General features: G+C 26.3%; 4 protein-coding genes across 8 annotated transcripts; 2 read left to right on the top strand and 2 right to left on the bottom strand.

The window, feature by feature from the left end:
• Positions 1 to 377: 377 nt before the first annotated feature.
• Positions 378 to 2,305, top strand: LOC132948639 (tRNA N(3)-methylcytidine methyltransferase METTL2). 4 transcript variants are annotated; one of them, XM_061019195.1, is made up of 5 exons: positions 378 to 608; positions 799 to 951; positions 1,114 to 1,434; positions 1,514 to 1,686; positions 2,101 to 2,305. In XM_061019195.1, exons 1-5 carry the CDS (start codon positions 520 to 522, stop codon positions 2,241 to 2,243), a joined length of 879 nt encoding a protein of 292 aa, XP_060875178.1. In that variant the 5' UTR covers positions 378 to 519; the 3' UTR covers positions 2,244 to 2,305. The 4 variants fall into 4 exon arrangements, with proteins under 4 accessions (XP_060875178.1, XP_060875177.1, XP_060875179.1 ...); XM_061019194.1 differs by having other exon boundaries at positions 388 to 608; positions 1,099 to 1,434; XM_061019196.1 differs by having other exon boundaries at positions 504 to 644; positions 1,099 to 1,434.
• Positions 2,306 to 3,614: 1,309 nt separating this feature from the next.
• LOC132948636 (dual specificity mitogen-activated protein kinase kinase 4-like) lies at positions 3,615 to 17,885 on the bottom strand. 2 transcript variants are annotated; one of them, XM_061019190.1, is made up of 12 exons: positions 17,371 to 17,885; positions 17,209 to 17,265; positions 17,050 to 17,140; positions 15,138 to 15,242; positions 9,256 to 9,285; positions 7,150 to 7,213; positions 6,965 to 7,078; positions 6,615 to 6,734; positions 6,430 to 6,549; positions 5,835 to 6,014; positions 5,552 to 5,772; positions 3,615 to 5,482 (listed from the first exon to the last, which is right to left on the bottom strand). In XM_061019190.1, exons 1-12 carry the CDS (start codon positions 17,405 to 17,407, stop codon positions 5,317 to 5,319), a joined length of 1,305 nt encoding a protein of 434 aa, XP_060875173.1. In that variant the 5' UTR covers positions 17,408 to 17,885; the 3' UTR covers positions 3,615 to 5,316. The 2 variants fall into 2 exon arrangements, with proteins under 2 accessions (XP_060875173.1, XP_060875174.1); XM_061019191.1 differs by lacking the exon at positions 9,256 to 9,285.
• A 27-nt stretch (positions 17,886 to 17,912) lies between these two features.
• On the top strand, positions 17,913 to 21,490 carry LOC132948637 (soluble calcium-activated nucleotidase 1). Its single transcript, XM_061019192.1, has 4 exons — positions 17,913 to 18,130; positions 18,220 to 18,859; positions 19,707 to 20,068; positions 21,221 to 21,490. The coding sequence occupies exons 1-4, from the start codon at positions 18,110 to 18,112 to the stop codon at positions 21,431 to 21,433; spliced, it is 1,236 nt and encodes a 411-aa protein (XP_060875175.1). The 5' UTR covers positions 17,913 to 18,109; the 3' UTR covers positions 21,434 to 21,490.
• Positions 21,491 to 21,741: 251 nt separating this feature from the next.
• On the bottom strand, positions 21,742 to 24,628 carry LOC132948635 (CCA tRNA nucleotidyltransferase 1, mitochondrial). The gene has a single exon (XM_061019188.1). It carries the CDS (start codon positions 24,535 to 24,537, stop codon positions 23,164 to 23,166), a length of 1,374 nt encoding a protein of 457 aa, XP_060875171.1. The 5' UTR covers positions 24,538 to 24,628; the 3' UTR covers positions 21,742 to 23,163.
• Between the last annotated feature and the right edge of the window lie 450 nt (positions 24,629 to 25,078).

Below are 25,078 nucleotides of genomic sequence, written 5' to 3'. Positions count from 1 at the left end.
AATTTCTGAGCGTAAATTTTGTATGTTACGCGTTTGAAAGACGGAGACAACACATGCGGGCGTGGCGTCCTCTTAACTAAATTTAGTTAATAGGTCTATGTGCTCTACGGCCACATAGAATGATAATATATTATCTATGGTTGGCCCATAGAGCAATAGATACTCTATGGGTTGGCCATCCATTCTTAGATCATATACTATAAAAAGAGAAGTCAAATACTATAGAAGTCTTTTTTTATAGACAGTACAATATGTTCTAAGCACGTAGTCACAGAATAGATTAAAGTAGTATCTTAAATCGTGGTTCTAAGTTAAATATCATGATAAATAATAAATATATAACATGATAGCACAGACTATATACCTTGTGATATAAAATATCCGTGATATAAAATAATATAATCTGTGATAATAGTTTTATACTATGTTTACGGTCTGTACGATTGTTATGTTTCCCTACTATTATAATTTATAAGTAACACGACGATGGTAGAATAAAAATAATTACAAAAATATAAAATGACTGAATCAATAGATAAATCTAAAAGAAAACAATTTGGTAATAGGTTTTTAAAAAACGACGATGACGTTTTTAAACACAATGCTTGGTAAGAATAATTAAAAATTTTCCGAAACCGTTGACTGTAAGTTTAAAATCAAGCTCTAAATTAATTTAATTTTTATTTACAATTACAATGTTATTTAACACTATTTTCAAACTATATTAGTTGGTAACTAACATTCCTAATTAAATTCATCACTAAAGTAAAGTTAATAAATAGTAATTTATATGTTTAGGGATAATGTGGAATGGAACGAAGCACAAGAAATTCAAGCTCTGTCACAAGTATGTGCCCATGTAAAAACAAAAATGCCTTCAGAAAAAGCTGCTGATTTAGAAGATAATGCCGATGAATATTGGAATAAGTTTTATTCTGTCCATCAAGAAAAGTATGTAACATTAATATAGATATTACTATTGTTTTGATCACCCTATTATGGATGATTAAGATAATTTTAAGAATCATTTATGTAATAATTAATGTTTATACTTAAGTAGTTATAACTGTCGAGTTCTTCAATCTATTTTATTTTTAGATTTTTTAAAAACAGATGTTGGTTGTTTACGGAGTTTCCTGAAATAACTTCACTTAAAAATGAAAAACCAAGTTTTATATTAGAAGTGGGATGTGGTGTTGGAAATTCAGTCTTCCCTATATTAGCACACTGTGTAGACAGCAATGTACATGTATACTGTTGTGATTTCTCTTCAAATGCCATAAAAATCTTAAAAGAAAATTCAGAATACAATAATGAGCACTGTACAGCTTTTGTATGTGATATAACCAGCGATGAATGGAATCCACCATTTGCCTTAGAGAGTTTGGATGTTATATTATTGGTTTTTGTTCTTTCCGCCGTACAACCCGAAAAGTATGATATTATAATGTTTATACCTATGGTTAAAGATATATTCTATATTTATTTGTATTTAAAATTAATTGTGTTGCAGATTAAAACATGTAGTAGGTCAGTTTTATAAGTACTTGAAACCAGGAGGTATGGTATTGTTTCGCGATTATGGTAGATATGATATGGCACAGTTGAGGTTTAAAGAAGGAAGATGTATATCAGAAAATTATTATAGTAGAGGCGATGGGACGTTGGTACACTTTTTTACTCAAGGTATAGATACAATGAATACACTGTGGAATGACTTAGTAAATTATAAATCAATTTTTAACAACCACCTGGGTAAAACCTGATTTAAATTTGTTAATACTAACTGTGATCAAAACCAAAATATTAAGTGTTCATTTCAAAATCCAAACTTAAAATTATTATTGATTTCAATTACTGTTAAATAACTCTTGTCTCTTATTATTGCACTAAATATTAGTTATTGGAGTGTAAACCAGTTTTTTTGAATTTTTGGTTTTGGTGCCTTAACTGATTCATTAACATTTTCTGATTTAAATATTTACCATTTTTAAAGTTATAGATTATTGTAATTTGTTAAACTTAACTATTATATTTTATAATATATTGTTTAATGATATATTTTATTAGAATAATTCAGTTATTTTCCTATCTTTTTAGACGATGTTCAACAATTATTTTTGGGAGCTGGATTTGAACAAGTTCAAAATATGGTTGATCGTCGTATGCAAGTTAATAGGGGTAAACAGTTAAAAATGTATCGTGTTTGGATTCAATGTAAATATAAGAAACCAATTTTATAATGTAGTTTGAACATAATATATTATTTATAATATATAAATAAAATATGAATATACAATTTTTATATTAATTCATATATATTTAATGTAACATGCCAGATGTCAATGATTATTGATTATTATCCATTGCCATTTAAAATTTTCAAAACTATTTGAAGATTAGGTAAAGAAAATTTTAAATCATTAAGTAATATTGTTTTTTTTTTTACTATTTTTATTTTGGTCTTATTGATCATGCTATACATTTTAAGTACAAAAATATGATTTCTCATAATATTTTTCAACGTATACAAACATTTAAATGTTTCATGAAATATTATTAACCTAATCTTGTATGTTTTGACTTATACTGTGTTCCAAAAAGAGGTTACCATTTCTGTGCAAAACATCTACAGTACCTCTTTCTCACATCCTCCCCGCCACAATACGGTTGGAGTCAAATGCAAAATCTATTAATGATCTTTTAATCTATATCTAGTAATACACCAACAAATAAAAAAAGTGACGACACTTATAGAACATAAATATTGTGTTTTGTATTACCTAATAGTGTCGTATCATTGCACACAGAGAAGCCGTATAATGATATTCAACTTATCTAATATTAAAACTACAAAAAAATTAAATTTAAATTTTGCCTTTTTTTTAAATCTTTATTTTGGTCATTCGGTTTGACCCTATTGGTTGGGAGCACTGGTGATTTCCCATGCATTTGCATAGCCCAAGAAAAAGAAATCTAAAATCAAAATAGCTGTTTGAAAAAATTATGTACATTATTTTATTATTGCTTTGAAGTTTAAATAATAATTTCAAACATCATGTAACACACATAAAGTACCCATATCTTCCAATTTTAAAACATAATATACATAAATAATAAATAATATTATGTATACTATGGAGATAATGGCAGTCAATTTTAACCATATAAGTATACAACAGTATGTTATTCTTAACAATCTGAAGCTATAATTTTATAGTAAAACATATACGACGGAAAGATAAGTCGGTCCCAAGTGATTCTTTTATAAAGAAGTTTTACTGTAATTAGTAACTAATAACTAATAATACAAAATATAATGATTCAAATACACGGGGAAAACAAAATGTCAACTACACTGAGGGCCCCCCACACCTAATTGGCCTAGCAACTAAGAATTGGGTTGCATAACTTGTAAAAAAACAATGCCCACACAAAAAAAAAAATTCTTGATCCGCCATGCTAAAATGTTATAAAATTGTCAATAGACAAAAATGTACAAAACAAAATTTAAATCAGTACATTTAATTTTAAATAATGAGTATATTATATTAATTATAATCTATAATAAAATAATTGAATTGACGCTTACAATAATATAAATTGGAAAAATATTTTGACAATATAGCAGTAATATATTTAAGGGTTGTAATTTTTTTTTTTTATAATAATTTAGAAATATATATAGTCATATATTTAAGTAATATTTCTTTTAAAAAGGCCTTGATTAATGAACATATTTAATTGTTAAGCCTTGATTGTCACTAAAGTGTTCAAGTATAGCCATAATATATATTATTTAATGAATCTATTTTCAATTTGTTCTTTTTTTGTTTTTTATAGTAAGTTTATTTTAGAACAATACTACTGTAATACATACTATTGTAATAATTGTATTAACATAAATAAATACAGGCTAGTCAGTTTGAACTAGTAAACACTAATTTAATCAATGACAAAGTATCTATAAAATAAATTACGGTTACAATAAATTTACCTACTATGTGTTTTGTGATGGTTATATTAGTTTATTATTTGATATAATTATACAGAATTAATGAAAAAAATATATAAGGGTACAATTGAAAGTACAATTTAATTACATTAACATTTTGCAAAAATTGATTTGTATTATTTTTTACTGTTTAACAACGTTGATATTTTTGTTTATGTCAAGTTAATAAAACTAGCATCTATTAACTTAAATTTCAATTAAAAACAAAAATATTTTTTAGTTTATTAAGAAATCTTCACTAAAATATATACATTTAGTAGGAGTCAATGTTCTTAAACAGTAACCAGACAAACAAAATACTTAAATATAAAAATGGAATATAATAATTAGATATTTGAGTTTGAACAGCAAAATAATAACTCAATTAAAATATAATATATGATTACATGAATTTAAAACACAGTTTGTATACACACGAGAAGAAAATTTTGCAAAAACATTAATTATCACAGTAGTAGGTACAAAACTAGAAACAAAGTATTACTTCTTTTTATATCTTAAATAATATTTTGGGCCCAATTTTGGCGGAACTTGTGTATAAAATGTGTCTAAAAAGGCACTATGTGGACTTTTGTCAAAAAAGTTCAATCTATTTATAAGTTTACTAAAAGCAAAACTATGTAAAAATACAATACATATACAAATTAATTTATAAAAATTTGTTTATTCAAATATATTAATTTAATTTATCTCATTATTTATGTTCAGTGGGTTATTTTGGTCATACTTAAAACTTTGACCTAAGTAACTTTAGTACTAACTTAACATCCATTCAGGTAGAAGAAAATAGAACTTTTAGCCCAATCACTCAAAGCTGTATAATAAACAACAATACCCTTTATAGTACAAATATTTGTGGTAATTGGGGATGTAACTTACTTTAAAATTAAATTGTGTGCAAAATTATTTCACTCCATTAACAAGGTTAATTAAAACTGACAGAAATAAATTGAAATCCATATCATCACAACTTATGTAGGACAAAAGAAACTGCCATTTTATGGTTTTTATGTTACTCAATTTGTTTTAAAATATCAACAATAATAATAATAGTAGTAATAATAATAAATAATAATATGTCACCTAACTGTTAAATTATTTAGTCTAGTAAGCAAAAACTCCATTCAAAAACTTTAAAAAAATTATTGGAAGCTTGTCATAAGTATTGGAAAAATAAATCCTCAAGATAATGTAAACAAAATAAATTACAACTGACTGGGTAAGTTAACTGAAACTAAATAAATCTTGATTTTTATTAAGTACCTATGGACTGTGTACTGTGAACAAAATTAAAAATACTATCAAGGGTCATTCATTGTGTACATGAATGCACCATCATTTTCCATTGCAGCCATTATTTCACTAATATAAGAAGCTACATCTACGCTATCAGCATCACTTCGTTTTATGAATATGTGTTCTAGTAATTTGTTGTACTTAGGCCTTTGATTTTCTTCTTTTATCAAACTGCAAATAATTATTTTATATATGTTATTAATGGCTTAATATTATCAACTTAAAAGTATTTATAATTACCAAGTATTTACGAAATTCACAAAATTAGGGGAAAAATTGTTAGAAGCCTGCAATCGTGGTGGATCTCCTTGAACAACCTGACACAATTGTTCAAAAACCGAACTCCATCTTGGATATGGAAACCGCCCTGTAGCAACTTCTACTAGGGTGATTCCTAAGGACCAAACATCTGAACGGACATCATAACCTCCTCGACCACGAACTGGATCAATTCTTTCCGGCTAAAATTAAATAGAATTACACCACAAACTATTTTGAAATAAATACTTCCAATAAAACATACAGCCATATAAGGGCGGCAACCAGCATCTCTAGTTTTTGCTATAGAATCCACTAACTGCCCTGAGATACCAAAGTCACAGAGTTTTATATTTCCTCGAGAATCCAATAGAATGTTGCTGGGCTTAACATCACGGTGAATAATTTTCAATTTTTCTTTAAGGTAATTCAATGCTTTTACAGTCTGAAATATAATATAAGGTTAGTTAACTTCAATATATTAAATTTCCAATAAAATTAATTATATAGAGTAAATTATGTTGTATGTCAGTTTTTTTAATGAATGGATCAACAAAATAGAATTTTTCAAAGGTTCAAATATTTTAAAAAATCTTTTTATTTTTAATGATAGTTCAAAATTATTAAGCATGAAGCTATATAATACCAATAGTAAATTCAAATTTTTTTTATAATGAATTCTGTTTATTTTTATTATTATTAAATAATAATGATTTGAATCATACACTACTTTGTATAGGTAAATATCCTAAAAATGAAAACATTTATTAAAAGTTTAATAATTAATTCAAAATATTTTACACGTTTTTTTCTCTTGAAAATCCATTTTGTCGATAATTATCATTAAAAAAAACATTTACCGCAACAGTTATTTTTCCCAATATATTTTCTGGAATTCGTTGATTTAATTTTTCATAGACATATTTATAGAACTTATCCAATGATGTGTCCATTAGTTCCATACAAATCCAACAATCCCCCTATTTAAAACAAACACATAATATCAATTCATATTTAAATTATAATTGAAACTATTTAACATTACTTCTTTGAAAAGAGCTCCATAAAATTGTACAATATAAGGGCATTCGTTAGATTTCATAACAACATCCAAGTCCATTAGTAATTGTTTTTGTTCATTTTCATCAACGGTTGATCTTATCCTCTAGTAATAAAAAAAATTAAATTAATTCAAATAGATAAAATTTACATTTAGGTATATTTATATTCATAAGTGTGCGCACGGGAGGGTCACTAATATTAATAAATAACTAAAAGTACAATAATAGTTGAAAAGGATTGTTACTAAAAATTCTTCTCCCCTCCGTATTGCAAAGTCTACACACATATAAGCTCATATTATAGGACATAGGTGAACTTAATAAATTATAATACCTTAACAGCCATTACTGTATCACTACTACGATGTAACATTTTGTTCACAGTTCCAAAGCCACCTCGACCAATCTCTCCTAAATCTTGTAAATCATCTGATGTAAAATCATACACCTTAAAAATAAAATTGTATAAAGGTAATAAACATGTAAGTATTGTATTTAATTAATTTAAAAAGAAACAACCTTGTTTTCAGAAAGTTGTAGTTTTCCGGTGGATTGTATGGTTTGACACATTTTTAGTCTTTCTCTACAAATATAAAACAAAAAAAATGATATACATAGTTTTGAAATGTTAATGTATAATTATTTATTTTAAACATTTAAATGAATAACAGTGATTCTCAATAAGCTCAAATACCAAGTAAATGTTTTAGTAATATTATTCAATTATGCAATACATTGACTTAATCATTCAACCAGGCACAGATCCTATAGCAGGTATAGTCATATAATTTTTAAAAATAAAAATGTCTGTTATTTAATATATATTTAATATTTCTTTTGATTATAGTGTTACATAATGTAATTTATATAAAGCTTTTTATAATAATAATAAAATAGTAAAATACTTTTAATAATTCTGATATTATTCAAATAGTTATTACTACACAACTTTAGAGAATGATAATATTTGAATAATAAATTGTAATTATTTTTACTAGTCCTTTAAAATAATAAGTTAATTCACATAATCTATTAAACTTCTTAGTTTTAACTGGGGTTTCATGGACGTATACAATTGAATATTCATTACATGCATGTGTAGTGTTTAAAATATGATTTCATACAAATATACATCATAGTTATCTAATATTCCAAAGATGTTGACTGTATAATTTCTTTACTGATAATTTTGGGAAAACATTATTAAATAAATATAGTAAAAAAAATAAAAATAATTTAAGATTCAATAAAGAAGAATTTGTATAATTAATTTTCTTTATTCTTATTCAAAATTATGTTCTCTACACTTTTTTAAAAAAATTAAATAAATAGTCATTTTATTGATATTTTTTTTTTGCATACATCCTCATACAATATCTTTCTTTATTACATCCAAATTAAAAGTTTTAGAAATAATTTCATATTTTTTTTTATTTTTTAATTTTTATAATGCATTATTGGGTGTTTTTGCAGAATTGAGTTTATAAGGTTTTAGTAATGATATGTAGAACATTAATAGTTTATAGAGGAAGTTATTATAATAATTATTTATAAGTCAAAAAAACATTTAGTTATAATATATAAAATACCAAACAGAACACATATCTCTTTTATAACCATTACCCACAGATTACTAAGCAAAATCAACTAAATTTAGATCTAATCATAGCCGACAATTAAGAGAACGTTCCATCGGCATGTGTTGTTTTCATCTTACAAACGTTCGACATAGAAAAAACACGTTCATGCAATCGGAGTAGAACTGGCTCAAATTTGGTTTTATAATGAAAATACCTATTATAAAATTGAAATATGAGAATATTTCTAAACAATATATTGAGTGTTATATTTGGACTAATGAAAAAACACTCCACCATCTTGCTCTTCTAAATATTGTCATCTTTTCATTTTAAAATAGGTATTTTTACTCTAGAACCAAAATTGAGCACCGTCTGCTCCGACTGCGTAAACGCGTTTAACTATGTGGTACGAGTGTAAGATGGAGACAACATATGCGAGTGTTCCGTCCTCCTAGCATTTATAATGAAATAACAACAAATTATTTACAATGTTATACATTTATTGAATTCATGTAAAAATAGCATATTTAATATAACACCGTCTAACTGATTAGTTCTTTTTAAAAATTTAGATTGTAAATAATTATCAACTAATATACCTATTGGCCATCATATTTATTAGTAATTTAAACTGAAACTGTTGTTTAATATATTAGAAAGCGTTTTTGAGTTGATTTAATTTTCTTATTAGTGTAGTTAGTAAAGTATGTTAATACTTTTAGAGAATTAAAAATTTTTAATTTATTCTACAATATATTTATTGAGATAACCTTAAAAGCAATGTATATTCAGTCATACATAACATTATGCAAATTCTAATTAAAATACATTTTTAATTGTATGTTCAGTAAAATTATAAAACTTTAAGTAAAGTATAAACAATTTTTACTTCAAAATACAAATTCTTTGATTAAAATAAAAACAAAACAAATCAAATTTCAGGGAGGTATTATTATTTCAAATTATATAGATTTAATTTACATAATATGTATGAGAATATTAAATTTAAAAAAAGGTTTTTCATTGTTTTTTTTTAGAAACTTACCGTAATTTAGTACGTTCTATGGATCTGTATCTGTATACATAAAGAAAATGTCTTTGTAATACTATTATTTTGAAATAAATTTTTAATTTAAGATGTATGTTTACTAATTCTCAAATAAAAAAAAATTAACAAATTTATTATTTTTTTAAGATTAGCGCAATAGTCAACTTATTACAACCATAGGCGCACATTGGGTGTGAATTTAGGGGGTGCTGGAATAATTTATGTTACACAGATTCGTGTGGGCTTTGCCCCCCACACCCCCCTAAATCCTAATACTATAATAAACTGCATTGCATTAGATTTAATTTGTATGTAATAATATGTAAATGGTAATGAAACAAATAGTCTGTATGGCTGTAAAGAAGACGCTAGGTACACCCACGACCCACATGTGATTTCTCGGTAATACAAATGTAACAGATAGGAAAAAACTGTTTTGCACGGGTATAAGAACCACTCCGGCTGTACTCTAAGCTAAGCAACTAAATTTCCACACTATAAAAATGAAAATTTTACTGTACAACATTGTTTATATATTTCCGACATCAGAACTAAAAAAAAAGTTATTTAAGTTTGAAAAACTAAAAATAATTAATTTTTAATTTTTAATTATAAGAACTTTTTTCATAATTGTGATATCGAAAAATTAAAAACAATGTTGCACACTAGTCAATGTTCTTTTCTTTCTAGTAGGAAGTAGGAACATTTGGTTGCATAACTTGAACTATAGACTGAGTGGTTCTTATCTGCGCAAAACCGTTTTTACTATGTTTTACATTTGTAAAACGGAGACCACACATGTGGGTGTAGCATCCTCTTAATAATATTTGTCACTCCGAATTTATTCAATTCAGCATAGCCCACAGAATAAGTAAATATATTAGTAAAAACGAAGTAATAACCAAAGTTATAAATAGAACATTTCCGATTTCGTACCCAACTGTGAACCGTAAGATAATATAATTTTCTATAGTAATATGATTGCTGCATATTGTTTAATGTTTTGACAAAAACTGAAACACTGAAACATGCATTCACACAATACTGTTTTAATCGCAAATTCGTGAACAGTCGTCAATATTTGTAATGAAAATAAAAATTCCGAACCAATAAACCACAATAATTTATAAATGATTGGTGAAATACTGAAATAAATTGGTGGTGCTAGTTTAAAGCTTAGGGGCGCTAAGTACCCCCCTATGTGCACCTATGATTACAACTCAGTTTTGGTATACATACAGGACACAGGTATTTGACAATATTAAAAAATATATTCCCTATGCTTACTCTTGTTAGTCAAGAAAGTAATTTTATTTTTATCATTAACTGTTTCATGTCTTGCCTAACTAAATGAAAGCAACAATCAGCTATTTTACTTCCAGCTCAAATTATTTTTATTTTTTGAGAATACTTTTTCATATGAACTTCAGCTGTGAATGAAAAACATGTAATTACATGTTGAACATGTAATATTGAATACAATAATAGTTATAATAGTTGTATATAGATTTATAATCCAAGAACACATTAGGTTATACACATATTCTGTAAAAACACTAAAACATACTATGGACGCATCATTATGTATCTTTAATTAGAATAGGAATATTTTTTTAGATAATTATTTGAATGCTTGCAACAATCATTTTCACATACAATGATATAACCCAGTTTATTTATGTTTCAGTGTCATTAATCTAATCAGTAATGAGTATTAACTATATCATTATACTCCAGTATTGATGATTATTTAACAGATTTATAAATTTTAAACTGATAGAACAAGTGAACAATTGAAAACAGTAATATTAAATATAAATATTTTATTTTTAGGTCAATCATAAAAGCGTAATGTAATGTGGTCCATAGAACTTATAAGTTATAACCTAAGAAAATTATACTGTTGATTGAATTACCAGAACAAAATTGTTTTCAACAATTATTTTTAATATTGATCATTCAATTACATTTTTATTTTTATGATGCCCTACTTTGATTATAATCTATTTTATCGGGATACTTATTATTTAAACTACACACAATAATGACTTATTTTACAGAGCAGTGCTCGGAATTGGAAAAATAAAAGAAAGGGAACTCAAAATCTTAAAAAAAAATTAGCGTTCCTGACAATGGTTAATCTCAACCTAACCCGTGGGGGTACACACATCCCCCCACCAACCACCGTCAACAACATTAGACATATAATACACCAGTACCAATAACATTTACCAACAATCAATAAATATTATTTTACTTATCATTTATTATAATAAAAATCAATTTTACACATTATTAAGTGCACTTATAAGTTATACCTAACTAATAAGGTAATCCACTTAACATTTTTAAGTTGCCCATAATTGATCACAAGTATGTCTCACTTTAGTATTATTCTTAATACTTTTAAAGAACAATATAACCAATTTACTATGCTTTCTGTTTGCATCCATTATAAAACAGAAACATATACGAAATACAGTTAATGTAATTTAAAATAAAAGTTCAATGTAAATTAAGATTTAAAAGAATACACGGCACAAATAAAAATTTTCATTAAATTTTTTTTAAATGTTAACTATTATTCACATAGGTAATGAATAAAAAATAAATAATTTAATTTACGGATAAATGTGTTTAAGATGATAAAAGTATTAGAATTTCAACATAACGTTTAGTTTTCTAAATATTAAAAATTTTAAAAGTAATATTTTTGGTAAACTGTGCGTTATGGAGGGTGATTTAAATATAAAATAAAAATTGAAAAATGTATCTTAAGATTTTTAATATTTAAAAAACTAAACGTCATATTGAAATTCTGATACTTGTATCGTCTTAAACACATATAACCACACATAGACGTAAATTTAATTTTTATGTCGGTAATTAGTTGTGTGAAGCGAGAAACTTTTACACCTATAAGATAGGCAATTACGATGAGACAGGCCCAAAGACTTCACGCATCTTTTTTCAATTACTCGTAACTTATTATCAATTATCATAAAAAAAACTATACGTTTAATTTTAATATAGAAGACACAAAATAAAAAAGGTGGATAAGTGGATGTCGCTCTGCTGTACAGTAGGTTACAAGTGGGTGACTGTAATGGATGGTGTTAAATTTGAATTCAATGATATAATATCATTATATAAGAAAAACGATTCTGAGCGAAAACGGTCAGTCAGCCTATGATATTACCAAGATGATATTATTGTGAATAAAGTAATTTATATTTAACCTATTTACGTGGAGCCTTGTTTTAAATTTTCAATCCTTAGCCATAAAAGTTAAACATTTTATACATTTTTAACTACAAAATAATTAATAAATTATAAATTTGATAAATGTTGTCAACATTTGAACTTTAAATGCTTATAAAAAAAATTGTGCCTATGTATTTTTAATATTTTTCAACTGCTATTGTAATAATATATCAGGCCACTGCAATAGGTAATAGCCAATATTGCATGATAAAGTACTGATAAGGACGAATGTACTGAATTTGTTCATGGAGACCACGATTAAATTTATACTTTAAAAAGGTGGGTAACTGGATCTCGCGCTGCTGTACAGTAGGTTACAAGTGGGTCACTGTAATGGATGGTGTTAAATTTGAATTCAATGATATAATATCATTGTATAAGAAAAACGTTTCTGAGCGAAAACGGTCAGTCAGCCTATGATATTACCAAGTATATTTGATGATATTATTGTAAATAAAGTAATTTATATATAACCTATTTACGTGAAGCCTTGTTTTCAATTTTCAATCCTTAGTTATAAAAGTTGAACATTTTATAAATTTTTAACTAAAAAATAATTATTAAATTATAAATTTGATAAATTTTGTCAAAATTTGAACTTTAAATGCTTATAAAAAAAAATTGTGACGATATTTTGAATATTTTTCAAGTGCTATTAGAAAACTATATCAGGAGTCTTGCATTAAACTTTCACGCTTTTTTACCCAATAAATAAAATTTTATTGATATTTATAGAAAAAAAAACTAAAAAAATTGAAAACTGACAATGTCCGTAAACAGCTCAAAAAGAGTCAAAATTTTATGGTGTATAGAAAATGCTAATATAAACATTCAGTGAAATTTTAAAGTATCTACAGTCATTCATTTTTTAATTACAATGAAATAAGAAAATTGTTAAATGAGAAATCGAGTAAATATTAAATGTTGTAAAAATATGAATTTCAAACACTCATAAAAATTTAATTTGACTTTCTTGTAGATATTTTTTTGTTTCATAAAGGTAGACAAACTTTTGGATAATCTTGTATTACATTTTAAAATCTTGGATTTAAAAAGAAAAATTTTTATGAATTCTCAACTCAAAATATTTTGCTAATTTTCTTGATTTTTCCGTATTTTGTCAAAATTTGAACTTTAAATGCTTATAAATAAATACTGGGACTAAGGATTTTTAATTTTTTTCATCTGCCTTTGAAACAATAACCTAGGAGTCTTCTATTAACTTATCAAGCTTTTTTACCCAACAGATAAAATTGTATTGATATTTATAGAAAAAAAAACTAAAATATTGGAAACTGAAAATGTTTCTAAACAGTTCAAAACAAATCAAAATATTTGGAAAATCTTATCATGTATAGGAAGTGCAATTATAAACATTCAGTCAAAATTTCATGTCCCAACGGTCATTTGTTTTAGAGTTACACCAAAAATCAAAATCGATTTTCTCAAAAACAGATTTTGCGTAAAAATTTCCGTTTTTCCTTAATTTTTCTTTTGTTTTTCATGTCGCTTTTGAAAACTACTGGGAAATTTTTACTTTTGACCCCCCCAAAGTACCAACTAGATTCACTTTTCTATCAGAAAAGTTACTGTTGAAGAAAATCCAAGCACTTTTACTGTCCTAAAAGGCGATGACACACAAAAATAAAAAATAAAAAAAAAAAAAAACCACACATCATTGTAAAATCAATACATTCATCGTTCCACTCAGAATCTAAAACACATCATTGGAAAATCAATACATTCATCGCTTCGCTCAGAATCTAAAATGTCTAAGATTATTAGAAAATATTGTGCAGATAAAATTTTAATGATACTAATATATTATTATAACTATCAGTAGTGATCCAAATTGAAAATAATGTTATTTTAAAAAGCAAATAACAAATTGTTATGATTTAGATTTCAATGCTGTTCACGCAACAAAATGTGTTTTGATTCAACAAATTTACTTTGGTGTTTTGGTTTTTAATTTTTATGAATTTATATTCATAACTTTTTTTGAATTCTTATTGATTTTCAAGGGGACAGAGGACATTCAAACCACCTCTATATTGTTAAAATGGCTAGTTACTAGGAATATTCATTACTGGTATGTATATTAATAAAACTGAGTGAATAAAAAAATATATAACAATTAACAAGAAAGATTTATTTTTTAAGATAAAATATTAATTATGTTGCATATAGAAAAATTAATAAAATCTAAAAATTGATATTATTCATATTTTAGATCTATTAAATAGTTTTAAGGTTTTTTTGAAGGGGGTGGTGTAATTATTATAAATATGCTAAAATATATAATATGAGGATTTAAAAAAACTATAATATATATTAAAATAATATTGATTTTGTCTAAAACTAGTATAGCGTAAATTCATGTTTGCGGCAAGATTTTTTTTAGTTTTTTTCCGATTATTTTGAAAAGTTCTGGGAATTTTACCTTCAAATATACCAACTAGATTGAATTTTCTACCAGAAACTACATTTAAAATGGAAGATAGAAGCAGTTTTACTGCTCCAAAATGTGATGAAAAATTGACATTTAACAGGGACATAAATAAATAAATAGATACATTATGATCCGCTCCTTCTTGATAAATAATTAAACTTACCGTGATTTTTCACTTAGTGTTTCAGTATTAGATAACCGTACTCTAGGTGAATTTGGTTGTTTTGTTGTTGAACCATTGCTTAATAATTTATTATCTTCTTCAAATCTGAAAATAATTTATACGTTTATATTAGGCTTGTATAATTACCAAAACATAGTTAAACATATTATGTAATATACATTTATATGTACTAACAACTCTTATGAGTTATGACAAAGACACTTGCACTCAAACTTTGTTATATATTAATTTAATCCAATATTGATTGCCACTTATGTCTCAAATTGTTAATATAAATATATTTGTATTTTTAAACTAGTGATATGTTGACACATTTTAAAATACACTAAGTAAAAAAAAAATTTTTTATTTAATTTAAAGAATTTATTTTAGTTACTGTTTTGTATCAAAACACATTATTTTGTAGCATGTTGAAAATTTAATTGAAGTTAAGCTTATTTAAAATAAATTAATATTTGCATTCAATGCTGTTCATGCATTTACGCGCCATAGTAATTTTTATATTTTAAACCGGTGACACATTTACACATATCAATTCCATTTTAACAGGCCACTGGTATGTGTACCTATTTATTTCAGTCATATTTCAGTGTCATTCTATAAATGTAGCTTTTATTCTAATTTATTGAAATTTAAGGTAGCCATTATGAATAAACATAATAAAATGAAATAATCAATGGATAGTTTTGTGGGGTACTAACACAAAAACACATCAGTAGCATTTAACATTTGGCTCTTCGGTAAAATTGGCCATGAGTCATGACTCATACATATTATACAATAAGCAATGAAATGATGCATATCTGGAGTTAAATGTTCTAAATGATTTTAAATGTATATCTAGATTATGTAATGAATTAATCATATTATTCTGCAAAAGTTTTGATTTGTAATTCGTTTTTTAAATGTTTTAAGTTTTGACTATAAAACCTAATTTAAAAAACATTATTTTTGAAATATACAATTTTAGTCATTTTTAAATTGATTTAATGTACATAAAGCCCGTTTCACAGCCACGCATCTTATAGAAATACTTAATAACATGAATTCAAAATAATTTAACTACTCAAAAATATTTAATTACTTAAGGAATTGTTAAATATTATGGTATAATTTATTTTGATGTGATTAACAAGAAATGAACATGTCAAGTAAAAGATTGCATTGTGTAGAAGGACTTATACAGTTATCATACTTGACCTAATTTAAATCAACAGCAAAATATGTTATAACTGTTACAATAATAAATGCCATGCAAATTTGTTTATTTCTTATCATCTACGTATGTTAGATTTGATTGTATTTATTATTGTATAATTTGTATATAATATATAAATAATAAAAAATGAAATTTAATAGGTATTTTTAAATACTTTAATTTATAGAATTTGAATAAAATGGTACAATGAACTAACAATTATAAAAATAGTGTTTTAACTAAACTTATTTCCAAATTAAGCTATCTTAATATTTTTTAAATGATGTATCTCAGTCTTAGTGATGAATTAAAATTAAGGCAACCATAAAAACCAAACATTTCAACAGTTGAATCTAAATATTGATTAACACTACTTCACCCTTACGCAGTTTACGGGTGTTAACAGTACATATAAACTAGTGTTAAATTTAAATTTGGGTATAGTTTTTAAATAGAATTTGCTATTTAATATTTATGTATAACATTTGGTACAATAAACTACATGAAATATTATGAATATAATTATTTTTTAATGCCCACTTATAATTTTAAAACATTTTATTTATCTATGTGATTGTACAGTAATCAATACTTAAGTTACATTTATTATGTGTTGAAACTTGAAACATAAGATCTTGATTTGATGAAAAAAATTATTTGTAAAATACAATTTAATTAAATAAGCTATCTCACTTTAATGACTGTAAGCTTGGCATTGGAGAATTGAATCCAAATGAAGCACCGGATGTTCCTTGAATAGCCAATTTTAACTGTCTCCTTTTTTCTAAAAATGAATAAAATGTTTAACACATTTTAGTTAAATTGATGGGTTCAACCAAACTTAATAAATACCTGTTATCGCAGCTTCTTGACGCATGTCTAACTGTGGATGAGAAGGTCTTGCAGCTCCTAAAATTAAAGTCAGATTTTATAATACAAAATTGAACATTTTCCATACTAAAGTATTCGACAGAAATTTTCTATGAGTAAAGAAAACTACATAATATTACTTACCAGACGGTGAACTTCCATTACTGTCATTGTTGGACATTTTTGTTTGACTAGTATGCTGCTAATACTCATGAGAAAATGTTAAGTGATTTGAAATTGTTCGTAGGATAACTTAAGAATATTAGATAATAACTATATATTCAACTATTTATTGACTATATTTTTATCAGTGCCCCTCAAGTCTTAGTATAATTATTAAAATTCCAAATTGAAGACTGAAGTCTAAAGTAGTAAAGAGTAAAGACTGAAATTGAAGTGAACACTCGAGCACTCAACGTCTCAAACTCTCAACACGACAAGAAAATATTAATGATGACATTACTGATAACAAAAATTCAAAGATAAAATTTTAGTCGAGTGGATCATTGACATCTCATTTGGTCACACTGCGAATCAACATTGACGTTTGTAGATTATATATATATATTTATTACGTTCATGTGATAATATAAATCATGTTTATCATATATTTAGAATTCTTATCATTAATACTAAAAGATAATAGCCACGAATTGTAAATAATAAATATATTTTAAATTATTGTATTATTTATAATTACTAATTAGGTAAAGTAGTTTGCTGGTACGTAGCTTTAGCTTAATATATTTTTTGTTATTGGAGTCAATCTTTGTAATTTGGATATTTGGTTTTCAATTTATCTGAATCCATTTACGTCATGACCTCTGTAATTATTGTTTAACCAATGTCGAATGTCTACACTACATGCCGGTTATAGCTCATTATGAGTACAGACCATAATTATGTAAGTATTTATATTATAGTCATCAATCATCATATTTATATTATATTACACTGCAAGACATTGAAGATCTTGCAATTATTTTTTTTCAGATAGCTCTGAATATATATGATGTAAAAAATTCAGATCACAGCTCAAGCATGTTGAAAGAGCTCCGTCAAAGCTTAAGTTCTTCCCATGCATACCGCATTTCAAACTCTACTATACGTTTTCAAACACATTTTGTTATCTTCGTCTCATTAATTGGTATTTTGTTCTTAATAGTATTGTACAATATGTCATATACAGCACCAAAACTTGTCAGTTATGGTCTTAATCATCCACATGATAAATTTGTGTACAAGTTAATTGAATCAAAGTATCCATTGTCTCAACCGATTTCTATTAACAATATGGGTATAAAATTTCGTATAGCTATTATTAGTGATTTAGATAAAGCATCTAAAAGCCAGACTGAAAAAAATATGTGGTATAGCTATTATAAAAAAGGATTCCTTACTTGGTATACAACTAATAACTCTATAGAACTTGTATGGGACCTCGAAGCGCCTAAAATATTGAAATCATCTATATCCATGGGAGGTCGAGGAATGGAACTTTCAGAACTGGTTACATTTAATGGCAAATTATATTCGTTTGATGATCGGACAGGTATAATTTATAGTATTAGCGAAGATGATACTGTTTTACCTTGGATAATACTTATGGATGGAAATGGAACTGATTTTAAAGGTAAAAGTTATACCATAGAATAAATTAGATTTATAATTTTGATTTTACATTAATTAAATTAATATATTTTAATAATTGCGGCTTCTGTTTATGTATATTGTATGGCTTGTTGTTAATTAAATATATGATGTATTCATGTGGCATGTTAAGCAATAGGCAGTTCTAGTCAGTGGTAGATTATGTTAGGAGGGGGTCAAATGTACTGGGACTTACCCCCCCAGACACTGATGTAAATATTTATTTTATATTATATTCACTAATGTATAGGATTATTTATATACTTAATTCAAATATACTGAAATAATGTTGAATAATTATTTTTAATTTTTCAACAATTTTATATTTATAAAAAATAAGAGGAACATTTGAAATATATATTATTTTTTAGAACCCTCTACCCCCTCTTGAAATTTGTTGAAAAGCCATCACTGGTTCTGGTTGCTTAATTTAAATTGGTAATCTAAAATCATTCAAGAATTTAAACAATTGGCAATTGGCATACCATTTTCATAGAAAAATCATATTATAATATAATATATGAATACACTTTACACATAATTAAATCTTAAAATAATAATCACAGAGAGAAAATTTAACAGAACTTAACCTAAATAGAAAATAGCTTTTTACTAATTTTATTGGAATAATTGAATGTATAATAATTAATAACATTTTATCATTTGTTCAAACTTAATTATGTCTTATTGAGCTGATTATTAAGTTTATAATGTTGATAAATGATTAGTATACAGCTTTTATTATTATAAATAATTTTTTGCTTGCTACACAAATAATACATAATAGGTATTGGGTGACAATATAAAATTATAGCTAAAATATATTTCAGGATATAAAAGTGAATGGGCAACCATATATAATTCTGACTTATATGTTGGAAGTATGGGCAAAGAATGGACTTCATCTACGGGAGAATTTGTTAATAATAATCCTATGTGGATAAAAATTGTCAATAAATTTGGCCATGTAACTCATGTCAACTGGACAGACAACTATATTGCGATTCGGAAGGCAGCCAACATAAATTACCCTGGATATATGATACATGAATCTTGTGCATGGAGTCAAATACATAAACGTTGGTTCTTCTTACCGCGGAGGAGTTCATCAAAACAGTATAATGACAATGATGATGAGCGTATGGCTACAAATATGTTGATATCAGCTAATATTAATTTTAACGATATTAAGGTAATATACTTAGTCAACCAAAACAAGGAACGCTATAACTCAGTAACGTAATGGAGTCCTGTGGTGATTTTTAAAATTTTAATTTATTACTCAGTTGCTACCTTAATTATAACATTTTTCCATTGACCGACTAGACTACAACTATACCATACATTTTTATAAATAATTTTTTTTAACTCATGTATTTTAGGCATACACAACGTAACTTTTTTTCACGAGATTTAAAATAAATAAATATTTTATTTAAGTCACTTTGATGCGTCAGCTTGTATTTTAAATTTAAAATTGACCATATGAGAGCTACTCCAAATTTTTTTTTTAAGTAGATAAATATAATTTTTTCTACATTTTAATTCTAAGCACAATAATATAGTCGGAATTCAGTAATATGACTTTATTTAAATCAAATTATTTATTAATAATTGTAGTAAGCATTTTTTTAAAAAAAATTGACATACCAAAAATGTCAAAAATCTAATTTGAATTTTTTTCATTTAGTCAATTTTGGATTTATAATAGTAGTTGATACGTCCATACTTAGAAATGACTTGAAAAAATTTGACCAATTATGATATTAATAAAAAAAAACGTGTGAGTCTAAGAGACCCATGACTAAAGCAAAGCTTTTTACTACGATTTATCAAATTTTCCCATGCGCTGTCTCTCTTGTGATGTCGATTGCTTAATACCAACATAGTGCTGTGTTAAGTCAGGTTAGCATATAACAGTGTATCTTAACTAAAAAAGCGAGCTGGCTGCTACTGCGCATCCGGTGAGACAGCGTATATATACAGAGAAGGGATAGACTGGCAGCTGCAGTGTGCGTGACAATTTTTCTGATTTTACTCTCCATCATAGCACGCGTCAAAAAGCTTTGCTTTAAAATCATCAAGGTTAACATTGAAAAATTAAAGTTGTGTTCACATGCACAGAATACGTCATGAATAAGACATATAACAATTGTAGTTTAGATTAATTTATATCCAGAAGTATAGTTTTGTTCCACAAATCAAATTCAAAAATATGCCATCACTAAAAGTACACCATTACTTAGATTACTTGGAAGTTATAGTATTCTTGTGGACATGCGTTATACAACAGCAATATTAAATTTAAGTATTTTAATTTTAACGTAATTTGATATGTTAATAGGTGGTACATATTGGCAAGATAGTACCTACTCATGGATATTCTAGTTTTAAATTTCTACCTGGTACGAATGATAGAATTATTGTTGCACTTAAATCTGAAGAAGTTGGTTCAAAAACTGCTAGTTATATTACAGCATTTAATATTGATGGAACAATTATACTACCAGAAATTAAAGTAGCTGATCTTAAATATGAAGGAATAGAATTTATATGACCCATATCAAAATGTTATGATTTTTATTATATGAATAGTGTATTTATAATGTTAACATTTATTGTTTAATGTTACCTATAAGGATTGTTTGAGTTTTTCTATAAATAATGAGAGTTCTTCTTGAGAAAATTCCAAAAAGACATTTTCGGATACTTTTGGATTTTCCGTGTGATTTGACCTAAGGCCATCCTTCAAATGCAATATGACTTGAAGTAATGGTTCTTCCAGTGTGCTTAATGAGCTGCTGCCCATTATATACTAAAAAATTTAAAAAAACATATATATTTTTACCATTACAAAAAAATAATTTCAAGTACCGATGATTCAATTACAGTTGACATAATACCTAACAACGTTTATTATATTCACAGAAGATAATTAATTATACAAATTACTTTATTTGATAATTAATTATTTTTAATTAAAATACAGCAATGTATTAAGTATACAAGAACATACTATAATATGTAAGTATGACATTTCTTATAACATTTAAATTGGATATGATTATAGATTGTTGTGAATAAAAAATTGGAACAATATCAGCCAAGGGCGGCAAGGGGGGTCATGTCCCCCCTTGAAAATAATTAGTATGCAAAAAAATTATAATGTATGCTTTGATTCCATAAATTTGTTTCACTTACTTGATATCATATTATCATCATAGACCTTATATTAAGTATAATGTATACCACAATTTAAGACAGTACTAATATGGACACTATTTCCCTGAAAACTACCATTGGGCGCTCATGATATCAGCATACTGACAGGCACAATTTAATTTAAAAATGTGGGGTTGCTTAAGAGTTGGACAGCGTTAATCAAGGCATTATAAAGTAGTATTTACATTTATATTTTATATCTAAATACAGCAAAACCTCATTATTCCAGACTAATTTAGGTTGTACATTGTCCGAAATTAAATAAAATGAGCTAATGTACATATTTAAACACTGTTCAGTAAAAAAAAATGTGTTTATAGATTTCTATGAACATGTTTTCGTGTTTGTTTTAGACTTAAGTCTGCCTCACAAAATATCATGAAATATTTATTCTGATTATTTTCTTAATAATACTAATAATATGTATTATTAAACAGCTATTCGGTTTAAAGAGGTTCTATTGTATTTATATTTGGACAGCTATAACTGAAGTTCTATCAAACCAATTTGCATTTTTTTATTAGAAAATAATGGTAGACCTCAAGAAAGTAGAATACTGAACTCCTTGATAGCAATATGACTGATCTTTATGAATTCTAAACCTAAACAAAAATATTGTTTGTTAATAACACTTTAAACAATATTGAAAATTAAATTATAATTTAGGTTTGGATTTTTGGATATGCCAATAATGATAGTGATCCATTTTTATTGAATGTTGATTTAGTTTTCAAGTTGATTAAATTGTGCTTTAAACAAATGCTAAAAAAATTCCAAAATGACTAACAAAAATGTGTTGGTTTTAACTTAAAATTATAAACAATTAATTCAGAATATGTATAATTTAATTTTTGATTTGTGAAGGTTTACATTTTTTTTTTCTATTATCATCAATTAAACAATTTTTTTCTAATTGAGAAAATACTAATTTCTTATAATATGTAATGCTATAGTTGTATAAGAAATAAGTACTTTCTGAACGATAATATCTTGTTTAAATTACTATATAAAAAATAATTCAATTTGAATACAATAATTTAAAATAGATACATAGGTTTTGTTTATCTATTTTTTTTTAGATTTTTTGAAACTGCAGCTTAATTCATTTTCAGCTTTAGGTATCAAATTTAGTAACTCTTCAATATCTGTTTGGAAATCATCATCTGCCCAGTATTCAATAAGTTTCCTCAAAATTATTCCGATTTTTTTCCCATCTTTCACCCCGTGATTTTTAATCATATTTCCTGTAATAGGAAACTTTAATGGTGTCCATTTTTGAAACTCCTCAAGAATTTTTCGATCATTGTTGTACATCAATAACTGTTCAATATACACTTTCATAACACCTTGTTTTGTTGGATTTTGTATTATTTTTATTTTATTAGTTTTAATGGTGTCTGGTGTCCATTTTTCATTTCTACTTTCTACTAAGAATAATCCCAAGTCCCTGTCAAACACCCGAAACTTTAATCGATTGTTTAGTTCAATCATATCTTGTACGTCTTTTAAGAATGGTGTTAACATAGTAATGGGTAGTAATTTTAGTCCTTTGCTTCGATTAATAACTTTATCAAACTCGTCTATGTTGGGATGATCTGGAAGACCGATATATGGACCTAAGCCCAAATTCAAAAGAGTCTTGATAATATCGGATGCATAATTTCCTTCTAAAATTTTATGAAGTTCTGACCAAATCCGTTCACCAGATATATTTTTGAGACCACTGCCTTTTTCTCGTATTGCTTCAAGTATATATTCATCATGAAGGTTGGGTGCAGTAGCCAAACGGCCATAAAATCTGAAGTACCGTAGAATTCTCAAATAATCCTCAGTGATGCGCAATTTGGGATCACCAACAAATCTTATTTGACGCTTTTTCAAATCTTCATATCCATCAAAATAATCATATATGGTGCCATCCATTCCTAAGAACATGGAATTCACGGTTAAATCTCTTCGTCCTGCATCTAGTAACCAATCCTTAGTGTATTCAACATCAGCATGTCTGCCATCAGTAACAACATCAATTCTCAGTGTAGTAAGTTCAAAATTAACACCATCAACATGAGTAGTTACTGTTCCATGTTTTAAACCACCTTTATTAACTATTCTAATGTTTTCATTCTCCATCATTTCAACCATTTCATCCGGGGTAGCTGTAGTTGCAAAATCTAGATCAGTAGGAGTCTTGCGCAACAGAATATCACGTACTGCACCTCCACAAAGTCTGATTTCGTACTTGTACTTGTCAAAAACTTGTAACACCGTAGTAAGTTGTGGAGAAAATATAAAACCGTATTGTGAGCTTTCAAGTTTCATGATTGCTGGTGTTGGTCGTGGTTTAAGATTGTAACTAACGACCGGATTTACAAAACTCAGAAAACGAAAAGGATATGGTCGGTATGGACGTGGAGTAAACAGCTTAAACAAATACTTCATACTATATAACGGCGCATAAAAAGATATTGATCTTGTATTATATTGTCCATTATAAAATACTAAAATAAACAACTCAGAAATTTACCTTTAATTTCCAGTCAAAATCTACCAAATGCTTATCCATCATTTGAATTTTTTTTTTTGCGACCATGAGAAGTGAGATGGTGAGAAGGAGAACACATAATTGTAAATATAGTTATTTGTTATTAAACATTATCATTTATGTTGTAAATAATAAATATATAATATACATTTCCAGAGAATAAATTGCTCGAAGCGGAGCGTATCGATACGTATCGCCGCATCGGTTCACTAACGTTTAAGATGGTTTAAGTCATGTGTCACACAGTCTGTATACCAGCGATACGCACCGACCGTCCGGCCCGTATCGAAATTTTCTTCTTGAACACGAATACTCCACTAAGATATTATTATAAAATTGTGGTTCTTAAAAACTGTCAGCACTGGTTAAGTTTTAGAGGTTATACAATCACGGTTGTAGATATCTTAAACCACGGTTATACTATTGCATTTTAACCAA

Source organism: Metopolophium dirhodum, chromosome 7 (assembly GCF_019925205.1).
Source record: "Metopolophium dirhodum isolate CAU chromosome 7, ASM1992520v1, whole genome shotgun sequence".
In the NCBI taxonomy this organism is placed as follows: domain Eukaryota; kingdom Metazoa; phylum Arthropoda; class Insecta; order Hemiptera; family Aphididae; genus Metopolophium; species Metopolophium dirhodum.
Note: the sequence above shows the minus strand (reverse complement) of the source record. Positions and strands in the feature narration are given on the sequence as shown.